The 20,471-nt window shown below is 32.7% G+C and overlaps 3 protein-coding genes across 4 annotated transcripts; 1 reads left to right on the top strand and 2 right to left on the bottom strand.

Moving 5' to 3' along the window:
• Positions 1-1,265: 1,265 nt before the first annotated feature.
• On the bottom strand, positions 1,266-3,789 carry LOC130897863 (U1 small nuclear ribonucleoprotein C). The gene is made up of 2 exons (XM_057806794.1): positions 3,327-3,789; positions 1,266-1,514 (listed from the first exon to the last, which is right to left on the bottom strand). The coding sequence occupies exons 1-2, from the start codon at positions 3,625-3,627 to the stop codon at positions 1,351-1,353; spliced, it is 465 nt and encodes a 154-aa protein (XP_057662777.1). The 5' UTR covers positions 3,628-3,789; the 3' UTR covers positions 1,266-1,350.
• Positions 3,790-4,013: 224 nt separating this feature from the next.
• Positions 4,014-10,537, top strand: LOC130897744 (transcription initiation factor TFIID subunit 13). 2 transcript variants are annotated; one of them, XM_057806625.1, is made up of 4 exons: positions 4,014-4,142; positions 4,195-4,376; positions 5,384-5,541; positions 8,374-10,537. In XM_057806625.1, exons 1-4 carry the CDS (start codon positions 4,113-4,115, stop codon positions 8,394-8,396), a joined length of 393 nt encoding a protein of 130 aa, XP_057662608.1. In that variant the 5' UTR covers positions 4,014-4,112; the 3' UTR covers positions 8,397-10,537. The 2 variants fall into 2 exon arrangements, with proteins under 2 accessions (XP_057662608.1, XP_057662607.1); XM_057806624.1 differs by lacking the exon at positions 8,374-10,537 and adding an exon at positions 6,735-8,248.
• Positions 10,538-10,663: 126 nt separating this feature from the next.
• Positions 10,664-16,711, bottom strand: LOC130897743 (uncharacterized). The gene has a single exon (XM_057806623.1). It carries the CDS (start codon positions 16,109-16,111, stop codon positions 14,876-14,878), a length of 1,236 nt encoding a protein of 411 aa, XP_057662606.1. The 5' UTR covers positions 16,112-16,711; the 3' UTR covers positions 10,664-14,875.
• Between the last annotated feature and the right edge of the window lie 3,760 nt (positions 16,712-20,471).

Below are 20,471 nucleotides of genomic sequence, written 5' to 3'. Positions count from 1 at the left end.
CCATACTATTCTTATGTTATTGTTAATTTTATATAATGTGACATCAAGAAAATTGATTCTATTATTTTGCTCGATTGTGAATTTTTCCTTACCATATGTACAAGGTATTTCCAACGACAATCGAATTGTTTCAATAAATATGATATTAGTATAAGTTATAAAGGACATAATTGTGAGGCTGTCAATATTTAGATAATAGACTAAAGAGTCATCAATACGATAAAAAGAATAAAACTGCATTAATGAACCATTAAATATCAAAAAATCATAAATTCAATTATAAAGATTCAAACATTCTTGAAATGGAATCTAATAAACGAAAATGGGAATTTTTAGAGATAGTTTACATTCATAAGAACGAAAAAGTTATAAATGATAAAAAAACCTGAATCATTTTAAGTAGAAGTCATAGGTTTATTTTGTAAATTCTAGTAAAACTACAAATAATTTAATCAATTACTGCTACATATTTGAAATGTAAGGACTAGGGAAAAATTAATTTTTCTTATTAGAGCATTTCACAATTTGGATTTTTGGCCAGGTTTTCAGTGCATCCGGACCCTTGTGCAATAGAATAGAAATTAAAACTTCCTGAAGTCTCTTCCAATTTTAAAGTGTTGATTTTTTGAACAATGGAGTTATTGTTGAATTGAGAGAAATAATTTGATGTTTCAGTATGAGAAATTATGCTGGTGAGAATTTTTTTGTATTTTAGAGGTGTGTTTCCACAACAGTAATTTATTGTTTAAATGCATATTTTATCTCTAGTAATTGTTCACGAAAAAATTTAACAAAGACTTTTCGTTTTACTTTCCACATTTAGTGATAAACTGGCATTAGAACATCATCTATTATAGTTACTATGCAAACTAGAACACCTTAAGGCTGGATCTAGTATATTCTGTGTTTTATGGAATTCTAAATGTGCTCTGAAGTTGAACCCCTTCTATTTTCTATTACAATTCAGCAACTTTAGAGATATTTGAAGGTGCTACCCAAAATTTTACTAAAAAAATTCAGAATTGCAATGAAAACACATATAAATAAGAAAAACTTTATCATATAGATCTTTTGGGTCGTAGTGTATACGATTTCCCAAATCCATCCATCCATACATACAAAACTTAATCATACAGCATATGTAATTCCAAATGAAATAATGTTTTATTAATAATTATTTATTTAATGAAAAATGTGACATCTAGTACCTTTGGGTTAAAACTTATTAGGAGGGAACTAATGCACACATATGATAATTATAAAAATTTAATAGATAAATTATATTTATTTCATAAGTTTACTATTCAATCACACTTATTCAAGATTCATTCAAGAAACATGTAAAATTATTTAGTTCTTCATTGGTGGCCCCATAGGCGGTCGAACAGCACCCATAGGACCCATGGGTCCCATAGGCATCATTCCCATCATAGGAGCTCTCACTCCCATCATTGGCGGCATTGGACCATGAGGACCCATCATCATAGGTGGCATGGGGCCACCTGGGCCCATACCTATAACATGCAAACAATCAATATTTTTATTATTCACTACAAATGAGAAAAATAAATTTAGTTCCTGAGTTACTCAATATAAAAAATTTATATATCATTTCATAAGATTAAAAAACAATACTAATTTGATCAAAATACGATTATTAGATAAAATTTTAAGATTGCAGAAGGTTTCCCTATTTTTCCTCATTATCTTTCCACATGTTCTAAATAAATTATCAATTGTTGGAAAAGTGAAAATTATGGTACTGTACTGCAAACATACAAATTTTAATCTATTCTTTGTGTTCTAGCGAGGGTATACTTGAGGTTCCCGAGTCATGAGCGTTGCATTTTTTGTCAAATTTACGCGAGCGCTATCTAGAGGTCATATACGGCAACTGGGCATCGGCCATATTGTTAACGCGTTTTCCGTGAACAAACCAGGGTGATCATAGTACCATATCTTTGTCTTTAAATTCTTTTGAAGAATTATTGAAAGATTGTGAACTGCGCCTTATTAATCTGTATTCATAGGATAGATAAATACCTTGTCGGACTAAAAAATGAGTCGTGGGGCGCGTGATATTTCTATCAACAATTGGACCACTCATATATATTAACTGCTCTTTAACATTACACCAAATTTCGTTTTTTAGTCTTTTCTAAAGCCTAGATTGATGGACAGAAGTGTGAAGGAAAGTACCAAGGACTAATTACCCATATTGCTTTTTTAACATCTACTCTATACAGATCATCAATCCATATTCCTGATGAAAATGTATGAAAGAAATAGAGAAAATTTTGGGTTTTTTGCACAATAAATAATGGGACTGAAAAAGACCCCGTAAAAGAAAAATCGAAATGTCAAAGATGATCTGAGACCCTGAATTTATTAGTTTGATATCTAAATATCTGAAAAAAAATCTCAATTAGTCCTAGGAAATTGAAATCAAGTGGAAAGAAAGAAACACTATTCAGTTGTATATTGTTTTATCAAATAGAAAGACACTAGGAACACACATAAAATGATTTATGAGAATTGAAAGCTATAAAAATGAGATGAAAGGTTATTCGGACTTTAAGACAAAATGTGATAAGCGTTAAATCCGGATTCCAGACAAACATGAGTAAATAAGAACACTATGGTGCAGCATACATAACAAGTGTAATACAAATCTTGGCAGCACCTTCACACAAAGAGGAAATACAAGGTTAGAGGTGAGGTTATTATGAGCTACTAAAGTTTTGAAATTCTTCATAGCTTCTTTGGTAGTAAAGTTCGTATAGAAAACTAGGTACTCTAGTCTGTCTACTTCTGTCACACGTGGACACTGATCCTTATTTTCCTCCATATATTTGTACCGCAGCTCAATTTTTCACTATATTTCCTCAAAGAAGCCATACTTCATACTTCTATCCTCAAAACGCATCAACAACATGGCTGACGCCTTTTCATGACTGCTCAATACATGGCACTCGCGTGGCCCTGTCCAGGACTCATGCATCCCAAGAATAGTGCACTTCATTGTAGAAATTAGAATAATTTATTTTCAGAAAGAAATCGATGAACTTTCAGTTACAGATAAATAATATCATAATTTCTACTTTTCAAAGCTTCAGTAAAACTTAATAGGGTTAAAAAAAGTCGGAATTATCCAATATTATTGATAAAACATATATTATCTGTTAATTATAGCTTGATATGAGAGAATCCTTTTTTATGGAATGAAACTTTTATTGAAATCTATTGTTAATTTTAACAGAATATAATCAAGAAATTTATGACTATGTTAAATTTGATAGCTATCTATAAAGCAAAAATAATCTTACCTCCAGGTCCTGGCATCATACCTGGACCACCAGGACCGGGCCTTTGTCCCATAGTTAATTGAGCAGGTGGTGGAATAGCTACTCCCTTTCCAGGCTGTGCAAAAGGATTGTTAGCTATTTTACCTGCTTTGAAGGCAGCAGTTGTAGCATCAATTAAATGTTGAGCTTGTTCTTCCATCCACTTTTGGTAGAAAAATTTAACATTGTCTTTATGTTTTCGTCCAGTACAATGAGTTTTCCTTACACTAGGAGAGTCGTGTGTCAAATATGTATCACAGTAATCACAATAATACTTTGGCATTTTTATAATGCTTCCGTTATACTTAATCGAAACTAGAAAATAATGTATTAAGACACTAGACTTCTTCGGATATCAACGATCAAATTTCTTGAAAAGTTGAGAAATGTTCTAGAACTGCTATGGTAAGTCAAAAGTAAATCACGAATGGTGTTGCTTTATTTATTGAATGTCAAATGTGTAGAGAAGATTTTCTTCTTCTTTTGTAAATGTAACTGAATTCCAATTAGGACTAACTACATTTGAGGGATTGAGAATTATTCAAAGTCCTCATTTCATATTAATAATATAAATTTTCTAATATTATTGTTCGTTTCATATCTAACAAATAATCCATAATTATGAAGAAAAAAATGGCAGTCGAAAAGTGTCTGAATAATCGATAATTTCTAACAAAAAAGAAGAAGATTTGAATTCTAAATGAGAAAATAATAGAAAAAATATTTGATATTGTCAGATTAAATAAATGATACAGAAGTTAACTCATTATGGCTACTCAAGAAGAAGGTTTTGAACAGGTAAATTATACAAATTGTTTTTTTATAAAATGGTAAAGTTTCTCAATTTTAGTTTGAAGAAGATGATGCAGCTGAAGCAGCTTTAGCTTTGAGTAGTGCAGGAAGGAAAAGACTTTTTAGTAAAGAACTCAGATGTATGATGTACGGCTTCGGAGATGATCAAAATCCGTATACAGAAAGTGTAGATATAATTGAAGATCTTGTCATTGAATTTATTACAGAAATGACTCATAAGTAAGCAACATTAAACTCAGTTGGAAGTTTTACAAAAAAATGCGCGATTACTAGCCTTTTGTCCGTCCATCTGTAGCAGTGATATCTCCGCAAAAGAAGGAATTTCTGTAAAACTGTAGATGTGCCAAAACGAAAGAAATTTTGGGCATTATTTGGAAAGAATGAATCATATTAACCAAAATGTGATTTTTTCCATACAAACTTTCATTTAATTTTGCTATAGATCAACACAAAACTTTTTTAAATCACAATAATTTCATATTTTGTGGAGATTTAATTCAAGATTTCACAACCACAGAATTAAGACTTTTGTTAATATTTACTGATTGCTAATTTTATTTGTGTTCTATGCTAAATGGAATATCTGTAATAGATATCTCGTTCCTGTTTGCTCTAAATATTTCATAATTTCTGCTTCTATGTAATCACATACACCCTCTTTTCCTTTTTTGATTCTCTTCATCACTTTCTCTACTTCCTCTTCTGTGATTCCCTTTCTTGTTCTTCTGTAGTCATTTAACTCCCCTTCATTCTCCAATTATTCATCTCTTGTCATGTTTCTCTCTCTATAACAAAATTTGTCATCAAAAAATTTCTTCCATGTCTCAATATGTGTTCTGTGTTTATTTTATATAGTTTCATTTCTTATTCTTCTCATTTCCTTTCTTTTTATTTCTCCCATCACGTCCCTCTGATTTTATTCCAAAAGCATCTGTAACTGTCTTTATAGTTATTTACTAATTCTTAAAATTGTTTCCATGTTTTCTCTTTTGCTTTTTTAATTCCTTTCTTGAATTCTATTTTTAATATAATTCTTCCTCATACTGTTTTTATCCTTAACTATTTTATTTATTTCTTTTGTTTACAATCTGGTTTTGTGTTCTTATTATGATTCTTTTCGAGCAAATTTTCTTAGCTTCTCTATTTTTTTAAATAGATTCTATGCTACTTCTAGCTTTACCTCTTGTTAATATTTGACCTACATTAAAGATCATGTTTTTATTTAGAGCCATGGAAATCGGTAGAACTGGTAGAGTACAGGTGGAAGATATTGTATTTTTAGTTCGGAAGGATCCTAGGAAATATGCAAGAGTAAAAGATCTGCTTACAATGAATGAAGAACTGAAGAGAGCTAGGAAAGCATTTGATGAAATCAAGTTTGCAGGTAATGCTAAGACATAGGACTTGATTGAGCTCTCTTTGCATTATGTATTTAACAATTATTACTAATACAGTTTTCATTGAAAGACTTATATTTATTCAACTGTTAAAATTTGTATGGCCATTTCATTCAATTTCTAAAAAGCGACTTTTCGGAAAATTAGTATTTTTTTATTAGTAGTTTATTTTTTATATTTTTTTGTTAGATTTGTGACAAGGTGTATGTGTATTTGGGGGTCTAAAGAATTGATTATTTTTTTTTCACACAAGTGAAACGGGTTTCTAGATATCTTAAAAATTTCTCACCAAATTTGAGTTCTTTATCTATCTAGTCTATTCATTTTCTCATAATGGAAATGTGATTTTCATAAAAGTTTACTATCTAGATAAGTGCATTAGTATTTGATCTGCTCTCTTTGTATTAGTTAATAATAATTCAAGTATAAGAGTATAATAAAATGATATAGCTTCGTTTAAATAAATATGCCATATTGTTGGCCTACTTGGGATTGCAACAGTGAGAAGGCAGCATCCTAAGCATATGATGTGGTGACACTGTGTATGTGTAAGTCCATCTGCCTAAGATGAAATACTCATGCATTATAAAACTCCAAGATTGGATGGCAATTGAAAAAATATGTATAGGAGACTATTCTACGGCTTTTATATTTATAGCAGACATATGTACTAGACTCTGACAAGAGCTTGTGATATATCCAGAGAGCCGCTGGAATAGTAACAATGCCTCAAGGCATTGATCTCGATCTCGAACATGATGAATTTCCTCATTTATAGGTTGTTGTGGTACAAATTCAACCTGATGGATTGATATTGGTTGATTTGTAGTAGTGTTGGTTGGTAATAGTTTAACATCATTTCTTTTGTTGAAACATTCTTCAATATGTAACCGCCATAAATTTCAAGGTTCGCTTTATTGTCATATTCTCTCGCATTTATCATAATATTTTTTTGCCAAATCCATTAACAGAGTTTCTTGAGGTACTTTTTTTTATCAGGAGGATTCGGTAGAAAATTGATTGGATGTTCAGCAAACCCAAAGAATTTTTTTTCATCTCTAAGTATTAGTGATTCTGTTACTAACTTATTGTTTCAATTGCCATAACAGGTAGTCTGCAGCTTTTGTTGCTGTGAGGTTTTTAATTATGTTTTCAATATTTTAGTTTCTGTAATTTTTAGATTCTGAATTAGAACAGAAAATGAATGCCAATATTTTAATTTCAAGAAATGATGGTGGATAACAGAGTTATATATTGATATTGATACAGAAATTGATTTCTTAGAAAAGCGAATATAACATACTAAATTCATTCCATTTGACTGTTCCTTATTGTATATAATTACATCTTGGCTTAATGGCAAATTTTTTCATGTGTAAATCATTTTCATGCCCTATTTTGCATCTATTCAGATCGTTCTATCAATGTATCAATACCAATTGTTGAGCTTATATTGTCTCTCTTTTATTATCAATGCATTACGTGATCACTAAGTAGAAAATTTAGCAGGATTTTCGAAACGCAAATTCAGAATAAAAAAAATTGAGGCTCCAAGTGAGCAATCAATTTGACAACTCACTTTAAGGCTACAGTTTAGCAGCATTTTGTTGAGGATATACCTTCGCAAAAGTAACGTGGTATGCTCTATCAATGTTATCACCGTTTTCAATTTTTTTTGTGACTATTTCCTTCGAAAAATTTAAGCCAACCAAAAAGCTGTAATATTTTATGTTTACCTAGCAACGATCAAATTTCAGCGATAATACTGCACTAGTGCAAATTATCGATAATTTGCACTAGTGCCAAATTTTCGTCTAGGATTAATAAACATCATTTGGTTTTAATTTTATATTTTAAGAAAAGGAACAATTATTGAAAATGCAATTAGAATATACAACTTTACTGGAGGCCGACGATGGTGTTTCTATGCTGCTTCCACCACTTCTTATTGTTACTTCGCTACTGTCATTTCGCATTTTTTGTACAATTTCCTCGTGGTGTTCACTATTTACTTGGAGGTAACTCTTTATCGAGGCCTGATTTGAGTGTCCGGTAACCTTCATAATTTGATTTTCTGAAACCCCAACCTTGGCAAGCTGAGTAACTGCCGCAGCACGGTTCGAGTGATTTGTCATTTTTATTCTTTTCGTGTCAATTCCTATAGCTTCCGCTTCTCTTGTCCACTTTGAAATTTCATTCAATGCCAATATGATGATCGTCAACTACGGTATAATTTAAAGAATAACAAATTTTAAACACAGAATTAAGTTTATTTTAAATTAAATTTTTCTCAGGAAATAGTCTGCCAAAATGCCACATGCACTCGGGACATTAATATTGAATATTTTGTCATGTATCCTGAGGAATAAAAAAATCCATAACTCATCATTAATTAATTGTACAGAAAACTGTTTTTGAAGAATTTTGTAAAAAATCCTACAAAAAAAGGTATCTTATATTTTTTCCATAAACTTCACCATTTGAATAATATTGAAAGATTTAAGTTCTGAGTATGTTAACTATTAAAAATGTCAAACTTTTTGAAGGCAATATTAGATTTGACATATTCACATTAGAGTTGCCATATTTCAAAACTTGCGTAGCAACCCTCGTACTTTCCAAAGCTTATTTCAGTTCTTTGAGTTGTAAATGGAAACATACTTTTTCACTTGTTGGAATAAAATTTAATTTTTATGGAAATTCGTTTTTTTTCTTTTGTTTTTCTAAATTGTTTTTGTTTAATTTTTAAATTTTTTAAGATGCTGCATGTATATTTTTGTCAAAGACATATAGGTTGACATTTATATTTTTGTTTTCAGGAAAAGACGCCGTTGTGGGTTGATCTTAAAAAATGTTCAAATATTTATTACAAAACTTTGATAAATGAATTTGCGTAGACCGCATAAAATCGTATGAATTTGATATTAATTATATGATTTCTTGTAGACAAATTTTGAATTCTAGAATTAATTTTGTCAAAAATTTAAAAAATACAAAACCAGGTTACAAAGAGAAGTTTTAATAGATTTTTTATTAATCTTTGTGTTGCAGTGTAGCTTAATGCCTTTTATACCATATTAACTCAAAAAAGTGAGGGTATTTCTTTAAAAAAATAATTTCAAATGAAAACATATGAAGAATATCTTCCATTTTCAATGCAAGGCTCTTAGGTAATTAGTACTAAGTAAACTGACATAATTAGAAATTCTGGAGATTTTTATTTATTTGAATATGAATTTTTTTATTTGGCAAATGGTCTCATACCACATATGGCATGATCAAACTCAGACATCACTGGATACCAGTGACAGACAATCTGTTAATACTGCTAAACAAATCGTTAGCTTATAGTTATACACTGTGGTATGTGCAGTAAACCAAGTATTGAGAAAACGCAAAATAAAAAAATGGCCTTGTGATACAGTGTTATGGACAAGCCTACATTTAAAACAATTGCAGCTTAGTTAGTTTAATTATAATTATTAACATTTCTAAGAAAAAACTCCAAAATACAGTTTTTTGTGTAAATTTTTGAGCACAAAAAAACATACAACTTGGTAACGTCATCAAAAACTAAGTATCCTTATAAATATGAATATATACCAAAGTTACGGAAATATAAAAATTAAGTATTACTATTTTTGGGAAGTATAGCCACATAATATGCCCTATCCACCTCAGGCATCCACTTGAATATGCTTTTGATAGCTTCAACTTTATTTTGGGAACGTGAATTTTTATTGGTAGGACGAACAGGTTTATTTATCTCTTTTTTAGCGGCATTTTTTCTGGTAGGGCGATAATCACGAATGGAGACTTTTTCCACTCGGTATTGGCGTGGCTAACTTTATATTCTATTTCAAATACTAGAGATTTTGAAAACTTAAGAGCAACTACTTGACTGAAAGGTACAATTTTGTAGTTGAATTGACCAGCATAGGACTTGTAGTCGATGAAATCAACTTCTTTTAATTGAATAATTTTGTAAGGGTTTCTTAAATAAACCTTCAAAAGCAACCGAGATTCTTGTAAAACTGATTAAAAACACATTCGTTTTTTTTTATTTTTTGACTTCATACATGTAAATTTGAATCTTTACAAATAACACATTTGATAATGTTTTTCAATCGAAAGAGAATTCTCTCTCTCTCTCACTTGTGTAGGCTTCTCAAACTCTCGACTGATTGTGTATTCGCTTCACGAGACTCGGCAAAAAATTGTTATGTCTTTCGCACAGGGGCGGCGTCAACATGCCCTCCGCCTTGAAAGTGACTAACGCATAGGGGGAAAATTAGAATCTTTGATAAGCACTAGTTGGCCTATGTTGAGTTTTCCAATTGTTTTCTTCCATTTTCTTCGCTCCTGTAATTCGCTTATAAATTCTCGATGCCATCTATTCCAAAATTGTTCGTAAACCCTTTGTATTAACTGAAACTGGGATAGTCTTGTCTGGTAAGTGGCACAATGACGATTCCGGTGAAAAGGATCTTCCAATAAGAAAATGGGCTGGAGTGAGGGGGTTAAGTCATCAGGATTAGAGCTGAGAGGACTTATAAGACGGGAGTTTATAACAGATTCGATACGCACAAGTAACGTTTAAAAATCGAAAGAATTCGAATTCGACAATTAATTTTGTTGATGTGGGGAAAGCAAAATAGGATATTTTTTAGAATAAGAATAATCCGAGATGGACAATCTTCCACCTACTCTTATTAGACCGTTATCGTCTACAAACGGATGTAGACTTAGAATTTTACTGTTGGAATTGAGGGAAAATATTGTTGTTGTGCTATTTTTATCACTTTGTTAAAACTTTGATCTAATTTAGAAACCGATAGGCTTAAAAGATTTCGTAATTTTTTATCCTTTTTCGAATTTTCTAAAAATCTGAATATATAAGCACAGGTTCGCTTCAAACGATTGAGATTCGAGAATCTCTCGAACGGAAAATGAGTAGTTGGAGCTCTCGCAACAAAAGAAAAATTACGCATTTCCGGAAGTCATTAACAACGGATTAATTTTCAGGCCATTGAGTTTGATCAAGTAATAATCAACTGAGGCCATGCCACCACATTTGAGATTCAATTAACGCCTTCGGACGAAGTCCGTGAGATACCAGGTCTGTTGGATTCTCCTTCGTCGGCACATGCCTCCATACGATAGAAATACTTGACCGTTGGATTTCCGCAATACGATTGTTAATAAATGGCTTTAATAAGTTAGGTGGCGTCCAAGAATAATGGTTGAGTCTGACCAGCAAAATATTTGATCAAACTTAATGTTACCAGTTTCTACGACTTTAGAAATCAGTTGAGACAATAACAACGCGGCGCATAACTCCAATCGAGGCATGGTCAAAGTCTTGGAGGCATTTTCGATTTTGCGCATAGAAGATTACACATTTTCTCATTTTTTGCATTAGTTGATAATAGGTAGACGCAAGCTCCGTAACTGGCTTCTGAAGCATCAGAAAAACCTTGGAGAGAAATACGAATAGATTGGTCACAGATGACCTTACGTTCGATTTTGATGCTGTTTAAAATGTCCAGTTCGGAAGAAATCTCTAGCCAAATATTCAATATATAGTTCGGTAACGGTTGGTCCCATCCATTCTCCATCCACAGTTTTTGTAATAAAACTTTCGCAATTATATTGGAAGGACTAGCCAGGCCAAGCGGATCGAATATCGTTGCAATGCGAGACAGAATTAAGCGTTTGGTAATGCTTTTTTGATTAAATTTTTCTGGTGTGGATATTTTATACATTAATATGTCTCGGTCGCATAATCACAGTAACTCCAGTACCTTACTATTACTTTTATTTTCGGTAAACTCGATAGCATTTTCGGAACTTGCATGATTAATATCACTAATTGCTTGAGGATTATTGGATTTCTATTTACGTAGTTCGAAATCCTCGTCTTATCAGGAATTCTAAAGTTTTAGAAATTACAAATTTTGCTTCCTCAACCGAATCTAAACTGGTAAGCAAATCATCTACGTACATATCCCTTCTAAGAATATTTGCTATCTGGGGATATTGATTAGCGCATTCTTTTGCAACCTCATGTATACAGCGGTTTGCCAGGAAGGATCCAGCCGTTGTGCCACAAGTTACTGTGTTTAATTGAAAGGTTTTAATAGGTTCGTTGGTATTTGATCCCCACACAATTTGTTGTAACTGACGTTGCTCTGGATCGATTAACACATGGCGATACATCATTCAAATGTCGCCTGAAATGACGATAGGACGTATGCGAAATCACAAAAGTATCGATATTAAATCGGATTGTATTATTGGACCGGTCATTTATAAATCATTAATTGAAACTCCAGTAGATGAAGGGGATGATCCGTCTAACACGACACGTAATTTGCTGGTTGAACTCGATTCCTTTAAAACACCGTGATGTGGGAAATAGTAATCCGGTTGAATATCTGAGTCGTTATGTTTTATCTCGGTCATATGCCCAAGATTTTCGTATTCGTTTAAAAAATAAACGTATAATTGTTGTAATGTTTCGTTTGAATATAACTTGCGTTCGAGACTAATGAGACGTTTGATAGCTGTATTGCGTGAATTGCCGAGTTTGGTGGGAGAATCTTTAAGTGGAAGTGACACCACGAATCTACCCTCTGGTGATAATTTTAGATTATCGACAAAATGTTTTTCGCATAACGCTTCTTCGTATGAAGGTTTAATAGTGGAAATCTCTTACACTTCTCAGAATTTAGATATCTGCTCCTTTAAACTAATTGTTTTACCCAGGTTACACATTGAATACGATTTCGAATAGTAGGGAGCGGAAGATCCCGCTTCGTTCCACCCTAGCCGCGTATTCTGGAGAATCCTTCGCTAATAATGTCCCAAAACAAATCTGCTCCTATCAACAAATCAATTTCTCTAGTTTGATCAAATTTTGTATCCTCTAATTGAATATCCGCAGGAATTTTTAACATTTTACGATTTATCGGCTTAACAGGTAAATTGCTAGTTATACCTATTGTCTAACACAAAGGCGCAGTGGCGAAATTGCAATTGGTTTCCGAAGTAGAAGGGGTCGGTTCAGAATTTACCGACTGGATTAACTGAGTATCGTTAGATTTTTCTCTTGCTATGTGTAACGTAGTAAATGTTATGAATTGCACAATTTACCACCACTCCTTTTGCAATCCTTTGCAAAATGATTTCGGCGCAAGCAATTATGACACAATTGTAACTCTTTAACCTTTGTTATGCGGTCATTTATTGAAAGTGATTAAAAATCAGGGCAATAAAAAAGGCTATGATCCCTTTTACAGAAATAACTAACGTACTTCGTTTTATTTGCATTATGGCGACTATCTCGAGACTTGGTTTCGTATTTTTTATCGGTTTGGTTTAAATTTATCTCAATGCTTTCTAAGAGATCCGCCCGACCTTTCAAATATTTTTTAAAATAAACTACGTACAGTGGCGGCGCTAGTCGCCGCGGGGCCCTGTGCGAGGTGATATTAGGGGGCCCTATTGTCTAAAATAAGAACCTATGTGCTTTACTTATGGTCATCCACAACACTAAATAAAATGTATTTAATTTTGTTTTTAAACGGCGATCATCTGTAGGTCTAATTAAAGCGACGCCCATCCTTGTCCTTCAACATGATTTTTCAGAGCGTAGCTGTAGTTATTATTTATGGATTTCACTTTACTCATCTAATTAGTTTTCTACTTATTGTACTGGAAGATTGTTAATTTTTTTTTATCCTTGGCTACTTAGTGAACGACTCGTTACGTTAGGCCGTGAAGACACCTCAATTTAAATGAGTTAATATTAACATAATATGCACATATTGCTTTTGAACTGAAGATCTATTATTATAGTTCGTATTTATGATAGTTAAAACAGAATGTTGCATATTTTAAAATATTTATTTTATTTTACGAGTATTTACATATTTTTATATTACATATTACAATACTTATTTAGAAATTAATAACGAGGGATGGGTAGTGTACAAATAAGACAGCAAATAATCAGATGTCAGAAATTATAATATCATAAAAAAACTAACAGATGTTAACATTATATTTACAGTCGAAAAGTAAAACTTATGTTTACATTTTAAAACTTTAAACTACGGCAAAAGTAGCGAAATTTATGAAAACATATTACTACATACACATATAAACTTTTATACTTTATTTTTAAAACTGTACTCTCCTGCTCTTTTTATGAGCAAAATCATCAATCAAAGCTTTAAAATCTAAACTATGTGATGCTTCATTTTCAATTGACAATATTGCTAGTGAAGAAAGACGGTGTTGTGTCATGGTGTTGCGGAGGTAAGTTTTGATAAGCTTCAATCTTGAAAAACTCATTTCCGCAGCCCCAACAGTGACAGGAATGGTCAACACAATTCTTAGGGCGATGAATAGATCGGGATATATCGATGCCTTAGTTCACATATGTGTTAAGTGCCGAAAACAGGATTTTACAGGATTCGAATTTGAAAGTTTTAACTTCCAAAACTAATATTAAAACTTTATTTTATTTTGTGAACAAGAGTTATTCGGAATCACCAGAGTTTACACTGGCACTTAAAACAAAAATTTGGAGAATATAAGGTTTTTGGTTCAATTTTGAGCGAAATTGGTAAAATACCTAAATAATTTTCAATCAAAAATATAACACCAAAAATATTGTAAAATAATAATATATTACTTAAACCAAAAATAGTCTAATAGGATAATAATAAAACCAATAATTCTGTAGTAAAACGATTTATTAATGTAGAAATTTTAAACAATTTTAAATAATTAGATTTACAAGTTTATTCATGCTTTTAATGTTATTTTGAAACCAAAAAATAAGTTTGTCAGAAAAAGATCATTCATTGCAGAAAATCACTCACTTTCTGCATCAGAATCTATTGTTTCCTCGTGTATACGCCTGATTGGCCGTAACGTCGATGGCAATTGAGGACTCCGCAGCAAGAATGACGCAGCTCCATAAAAGTCGATTTTGAGAAAATAAAAAAAACTTTTATACGCCATAGTTTATTAGATACCACTTTTACGTTTTAAACTGCCAAAAGCACGTACCTTAACAATTACAAATACCGAAAATCTTCTAAAAATATAATATTTTAAAGCAAATAAAAAGTTGTTTTTTAATGGATCTACGTCATTCTTGCACCAAAACTTCAAAAAGTGTGCGTGTCTGCAATAATGAAAGAGCTAAAATTACATTTGAACGCAAAATTTGTATATATTTATTACATAAACTTTATTCAATGTTACTCATTAAACAAAAACAATAATAATAAGTCATAGAATCTAATACTATTCAATAGTTTCTTCGTCGTTGGTCATTTCGACGTCACTACCTGTGTTCCCCTGAGCAAAAGTTAATTTTTCATAGTAAGATAGGTCGTTTTTTGGCACGTATTGATTTGCCAGCACCATCACGTTGTCATATTTTACTTTTTTCAATGGCAATTTTTCTTTATACAGTTGATTTGGTGCCGTATTGGTATCTAACGTAGAACATTGAATATTGAATGTACTATAGATAGGTACATTACAAGACTCGCTGCACTGGATTCCACTGTTTGCTTCATATAAAATCAGTTTGTATTTGCTTATCGCAAATTTCTGTCTATGCTGGTTGATGACTGTTTTCTTAAAATTTGGCTTTAAATAATTTACAAAGTCAAAAATCATGTTTTGTTCTACTGGGACCACTTCAAAGTTTCTGCTGCATTTGCCATAATGTGTCATATATTCTTGAGGAGTAAATATTCGTTCCATTTTTCGTAATGCTTTTTCTACAACCCCAAATGACCTGTCACATGGCAAGAAGGAGTGGCCAGGTTCAGGATATCGATGAAGAATCGACTGAAACTGTTTAGTTTGGGCCAAAGTGAATAGATATTGTACTAGGCTTCCGTTCTTGTTTTGAGCAGCGCAGTTGTCTGAGAAGATGTACAATGTTTTCACATCCTTGGACATTATATTTTTTAAATAATGATCTAGGAAGCTAATGGTTTCATTGGGTGTCTTTTTGCCAGTGGTTTCATCATACATGTAAAAATGCGAAATTCCTGTTTTGGCTGAATAAATGCAGAAATTAAAAACCCATAACTGCCTAAGATAAAATGCATCTCCTGAGGGGACTTTAGGTAAAGGTGCATTCTGTTGATGATCAAAGCAGAGTACTTCTACCTCGGGATTATTTTTAGCTTCTTCTGTTTTTTCTTTGAGTGCATCAAAGAATACTTGAGCTCTGCTTACATGGAGCTGTTTAGAAGTTTTAATTTGGTTTAATTCTTCATCGGGTAAGGGTAGCTTAAGTTTATTTTCATATTCGTCGCAAGTCTTGCAAGTGTCGGACCGTGGGCTGCCAAACGAAATATTAAAATTAGCCTTGAAATATCTAAAGTAGAAGTCGTAAGTCACTTTCGGACGAAAAAGATGTTTTTTATCTTTTAGGCCATATATATCAAACATATCTTTTTCATATTTTTCTAGATATAATTCATACAGCTTCTTGACATTTAATTCCGGTGAAAGATACATTTTATTATTATTTTTTTGACGACTGTAATGAGACGATCTCTTGGGAAAACTGCGAATATGGCTATCTACTTGCTCAACGATTTCGGGGGGATCATGTTCGGTCTAGTGTGATGCTTTCCACGACCATCCTTAGGAGATGTGATAGCGTCGTTAGATTTTAAGAAAGCTGACAAGCGATCAATTCTTTTAGATGATATACCATGAACCGCACCAAATGCTTTTTTGCATACTCGGTGGGATTTTGAACCAATACGAATCTGGAATTTAAAAAAATGGATTATTTCAGAAAATAAATTGAAAGGTGAGTAAGTACTTACCATGTATTTATGGTAAACGTTTCGTTGCCGACCATTTCCTGTCTTAGGACGTTTTCTGGTTACTTCTGACGTACTTATTAGGCCTACAAGGTAAGTATCCTGCATTACTTTCTCGCCAATTTCATAAAATTTATTTAAGATCTGCGTTCTCTCCTGTTCTTTAAAGTTTTCGAAACATTTAAATTTGCATTTACAGTCTTCGCCAACCACTCTAGGACCGACCATTTTGTTCACACTATTAAGATGTCTTGCTCCAGTAGCCAAAAGTTTCTTTTTCTTATTTCGAACCCACTGCGATTCATTTACAGACTTCCTGTTTGTTTTTCTAACCTCCAAACTATCACTATCACTACTTGATGTGCTACTGTCGGCTGTATCTGCTACATATTCATCACTGGAACCACCACTAAAAGGTTCAGGTTCACTGTCCAATTCCTCTAACATATTACACTTGTTATAAACTCAAAAATAACAACTAAGAATATTATAGCAAAGGTAGAAAACTAACGCAAACAGTTAAACTACTAAAATATCTAATAAACGTCAAAACAAAATGCGATGCGCGTTTGGGGCAAGAGCGACGTAGCTCCGGAGCTACGTTTTTCTTGCTCCAAACACAGTATGATAGCTGCGTCGATCTTGCACCAAACGATAGCTAATATTTTGATCATTGTAAACAGCGCATAACCCCGATTTTCGTTAAAACTGGAGCTGCGTCGTTCTTGCTGCAAAGTCCTCAATTGTTCTATGTAATTACGATAATTTTGCGGAATTACATTTTTATTCAACAATTCCAACAAGTCCATCTTCTTTAGGTACGATATAGGATTCGGGGCACTGAACTTTTTGTTGAAGTGGGATCAACCAATGATTCAAGTTTGGGTTTAAGCTCCTGCTCTTCCGTTGCTTGAAAGTGGTATCAATTTCCTGAAAGGTTTCGACGCTTAAATTATATTTATACTGAATGATGTTGGGCTTACATTTTTCAAATCGTAGCCATTTGATTAATAACTATTTTACTTTTTCGTTATTGGTATTTAGCGAAATGTTTTTTACCAACTTATTAAAGAGGTCAGTCAAGTCAAAAAATTCAGAATAATCAAGTACAAATACCTCATACGGCTTTGGATTTCTCCGGGCAGATGAAATTAACAAAGCCCATTCCCGGGTTGTATAATTTTTTTTGTTTTTTCTAGCACGCTCAATAGTTGCGTGCATAGAATCGGCCTCCAAATATGAATGACCCGATTCCATATACTTTACATCTATAGTTTGAAGGGGTCCATTGTTTATGGTATGGAGTAATGCAGCTGCCAAATATTTATTTCTATTTTGCCCCCCTGCGGTGTCAGAATAAGTTGTCACATGTTTAACTGTAGGAGGCAAGTTTATAAGATATTTTACTAAACATGTAGCTATCTCAGAACTACCTTTGCTACCTCCACACTCATCCCAAACATAGCAAAGGCCATTGTTGTTATGATTTTCAAAAATAGTAAAGTTATAAACGTTTAATTTCCGTTTATAGTATATTTGACTTTCCCCAGAAAATAGTATAGAGAGAATAGCTTGCAATCAAATGAAATTGATCTAAATGTTTTACCTCCGTCATCCTTGGAATATTGCTTGTCCTTTGCTTTGCTATCCAGAGCCTCCTTTTCCCTTCGTTTGTGTTGTTCCCACTCCTCCTGTATCGGGACAGTGCGTTCTTCTATTTTTTTGCTTTGGTACGCATTGCACAAAAAGCACTGATCCTTTTTCGGTACAAAAAACGATCTTTGCGGAGACAGCTCGTTAAACAGTTTCCTGTATACATACTCTGACACCTGAGCTTTATCTTTTTCAACGCAGAATTCTTTATACAATCGATACATTATGGACAGGTTTAGATCAGAAGATAAGTATAATTTTTTTGAGTTTTTTCTACAGTGCCTCAACACTTGGAAATGAATTTATATGTTCTAGAACCAAATCTCTATTCTCATCAGTTGTTTTGTTTACAGGACACTTCCCCAATCTCCTGTCGTGACCTACATAGGTAGATCCAAGACCAATATTTCTCATAGTCAGCTCAACTACCCTATGGCTGATAGAAAATGTGCTGCAAAAGAATTTTAGACAAACTCGTTTTTTTTCTCCATCCCCATTTACCAAATAAAAATGTCTTGATGTGCTTCTGTTTTTTATGGCAGTCTTAGACCTCCTTTCCACATCAACATTCTTGATTAAAGAGCTAAGGAACATTTTTTGTTTATCAGCATCCCCATAACTCCAATATTCGTCGCAGAGTTCCTTTCTCTTACTCTCAGCAAAATTTAAATTGCATTTAAATTTACACTTGGAGCAGTTTTGAAATTGAGGAACCTTCTTCTGCACTTCTTTTCCACTTCTATTTATGTATACTTGTCCAGTTAGACGCTTTTTTTTAACTACATTCCTTTTCCATAATTCGGGGTTAGCTTTTCTGCGACGTGTTTTTAGAGTAAGTACCTCTTCTGCTAGGACGTTAAAATTTTCTGCAGCGGTTGGCCTGTTTTCAGGCCCAGCTTGAGAATCAGTTTCTGAAGAAGACGTCGATTCGTCTAATCCGCTTGGTCGGTAAGAGTCTTCAGAAGGAAGTGATAGCTCGTCGTATTCTGAAAGAATAAAACAGAGTGTTTAAGAACAACCGACAATATTCAACGGTAACCTGCATTGAATCGATAGTACGTTATTTAGTAATAAAATACCTGCAGATATGTTTGGGTCTTGTGTAATTTCGTCATTTTCTTCGATAAAAATCTGAGATGGTTTTACGGTTACTTGTGCAGGTACGATATCTAAAAAGTTTTAGTATTAATTTTTGTAGAAATAAGGTAATAAAAACTAAACCAAAAATTCGGTAGCTTACCTAATGTATCATTATTGTGTGGCTCATTTTTAAATTCACTTTTTTTTTTCTATTTTGGCCTTGTCAGTTTTATTTTTATCTAAAAATTTAATACATTACACTAATTATTAGAATCTCATCACATACCTACAGTAAATCAACTTGTTTAAATTATTGATAATAAAATAACTTACCGATATCATTATTTCCATTTGTCTCGTTTAGTAAAAGAGAAAAAATTAACTCGCTGCGAGTTCTAAAACACTTTTTCATCATTTTTAAATGATAATAATTTATTTTTTGTCAAACAGATTATTAAAACAATTTAGGTAACCACAAATAACAACTCCACGTGTTGATTCTTGGTTATGAACAGTTATGAATAAAAAAAACTAATGATAACCTTCTAGTTTTGTTGACTAAACTTAATACCAATGTCGCCAACAAAACAAAACCAAATGTTGTAAATGACACTTGACACATTTGTGCACGAGTTGTTTGATGCCCAAATGTTGCAAGTGACACTTGACACATTTGTACACGAGGTGTATGATGTCCAAATGAGTTAACTGCGCTTACAACATTTGCAGCACAAACATTTGATTTTTAGGCAGTTAACACATTTGAAAACTTGGTTTTATGACGTCACCGACCATCTGTTACTTAAAACATTTGTGTACTGTATTAACCTCCATTTGAATGATCTAAAAATGCATTAAACCCGTTTTTGAAAAATTTGCTCTTAACACATTTGTGAACTAAGGCATCGATATATCACTCAGGTTGTTAATCGTGATAAACTTCAATACCCTAAGTATTCCGCTTTGGTTGAATTGGCCTTTTTCCTTGCTTTTCTTGTCTGCTTCCTCCACAACATATGTTGTTAAGTAACAATTTCTCAGAAAGTATAATGTTTCTGCTGCGCTTTTAAGTTTCCTCGATAAGCGGCGTATGTAACTCCTTCCTCGTTAAGTCTCGAAAAGTATGGATTGACTTTTCGATTTTTGGGCCCTTTCCAGGTTTTCTTAACTTTTTCTTTTGTGTGTTTTCTGCATACTAAAATTTTTGATTTGAATTTGAACAAGACACCTGCTATTAAAATAATGAATATTATCGCTAAAAGGCTTTCAATTGTTGTTGTATGACTCTGGAAATTTCTTGGATCGGCTTCAAT

The sequence above is a fragment of the Diorhabda carinulata genome, chromosome 9, assembly GCF_026250575.1.
Source record: "Diorhabda carinulata isolate Delta chromosome 9, icDioCari1.1, whole genome shotgun sequence".
In the NCBI taxonomy this organism is placed as follows: Eukaryota; Metazoa; Arthropoda; class Insecta; order Coleoptera; family Chrysomelidae; genus Diorhabda; species Diorhabda carinulata.
Note: the sequence above shows the minus strand (reverse complement) of the source record. Positions and strands in the feature narration are given on the sequence as shown.

Excerpts from the sequence above, each read along its gene's own strand:
- LOC130897863 (XM_057806794.1), bottom strand. The coding sequence starts at position 3,627 with ATGCCAAAGTATTATTGTGATTACTGTGATACATATTTGACACACGAC. Across the intron at positions 1,515-3,326 it reads TATGATGCCAGGACCTGGAG|GTATGGGCCCAGGTGGCCCC; the intron begins GTAAGATTATTT and ends TGCATGTTATAG.
- LOC130897744 (XM_057806624.1), top strand. The coding sequence starts at position 4,113 with ATGGCTACTCAAGAAGAAGGTTTTGAACAG. Across the intron at positions 4,377-5,383 it reads ATTACAGAAATGACTCATAA|AGCCATGGAAATCGGTAGAA; the intron begins GTAAGCAACATT and ends GTTTTTATTTAG. Across the intron at positions 5,542-6,734 it reads TGATGAAATCAAGTTTGCAG|ATTCTGAATTAGAACAGAAA; the intron begins GTAATGCTAAGA and ends TGTAATTTTTAG.
- LOC130897743 (XM_057806623.1), bottom strand. The coding sequence starts at position 16,111 with ATGTATCTTTCACCGGAATTAAATGTCAAGAAGCTGTATGAATTATAT.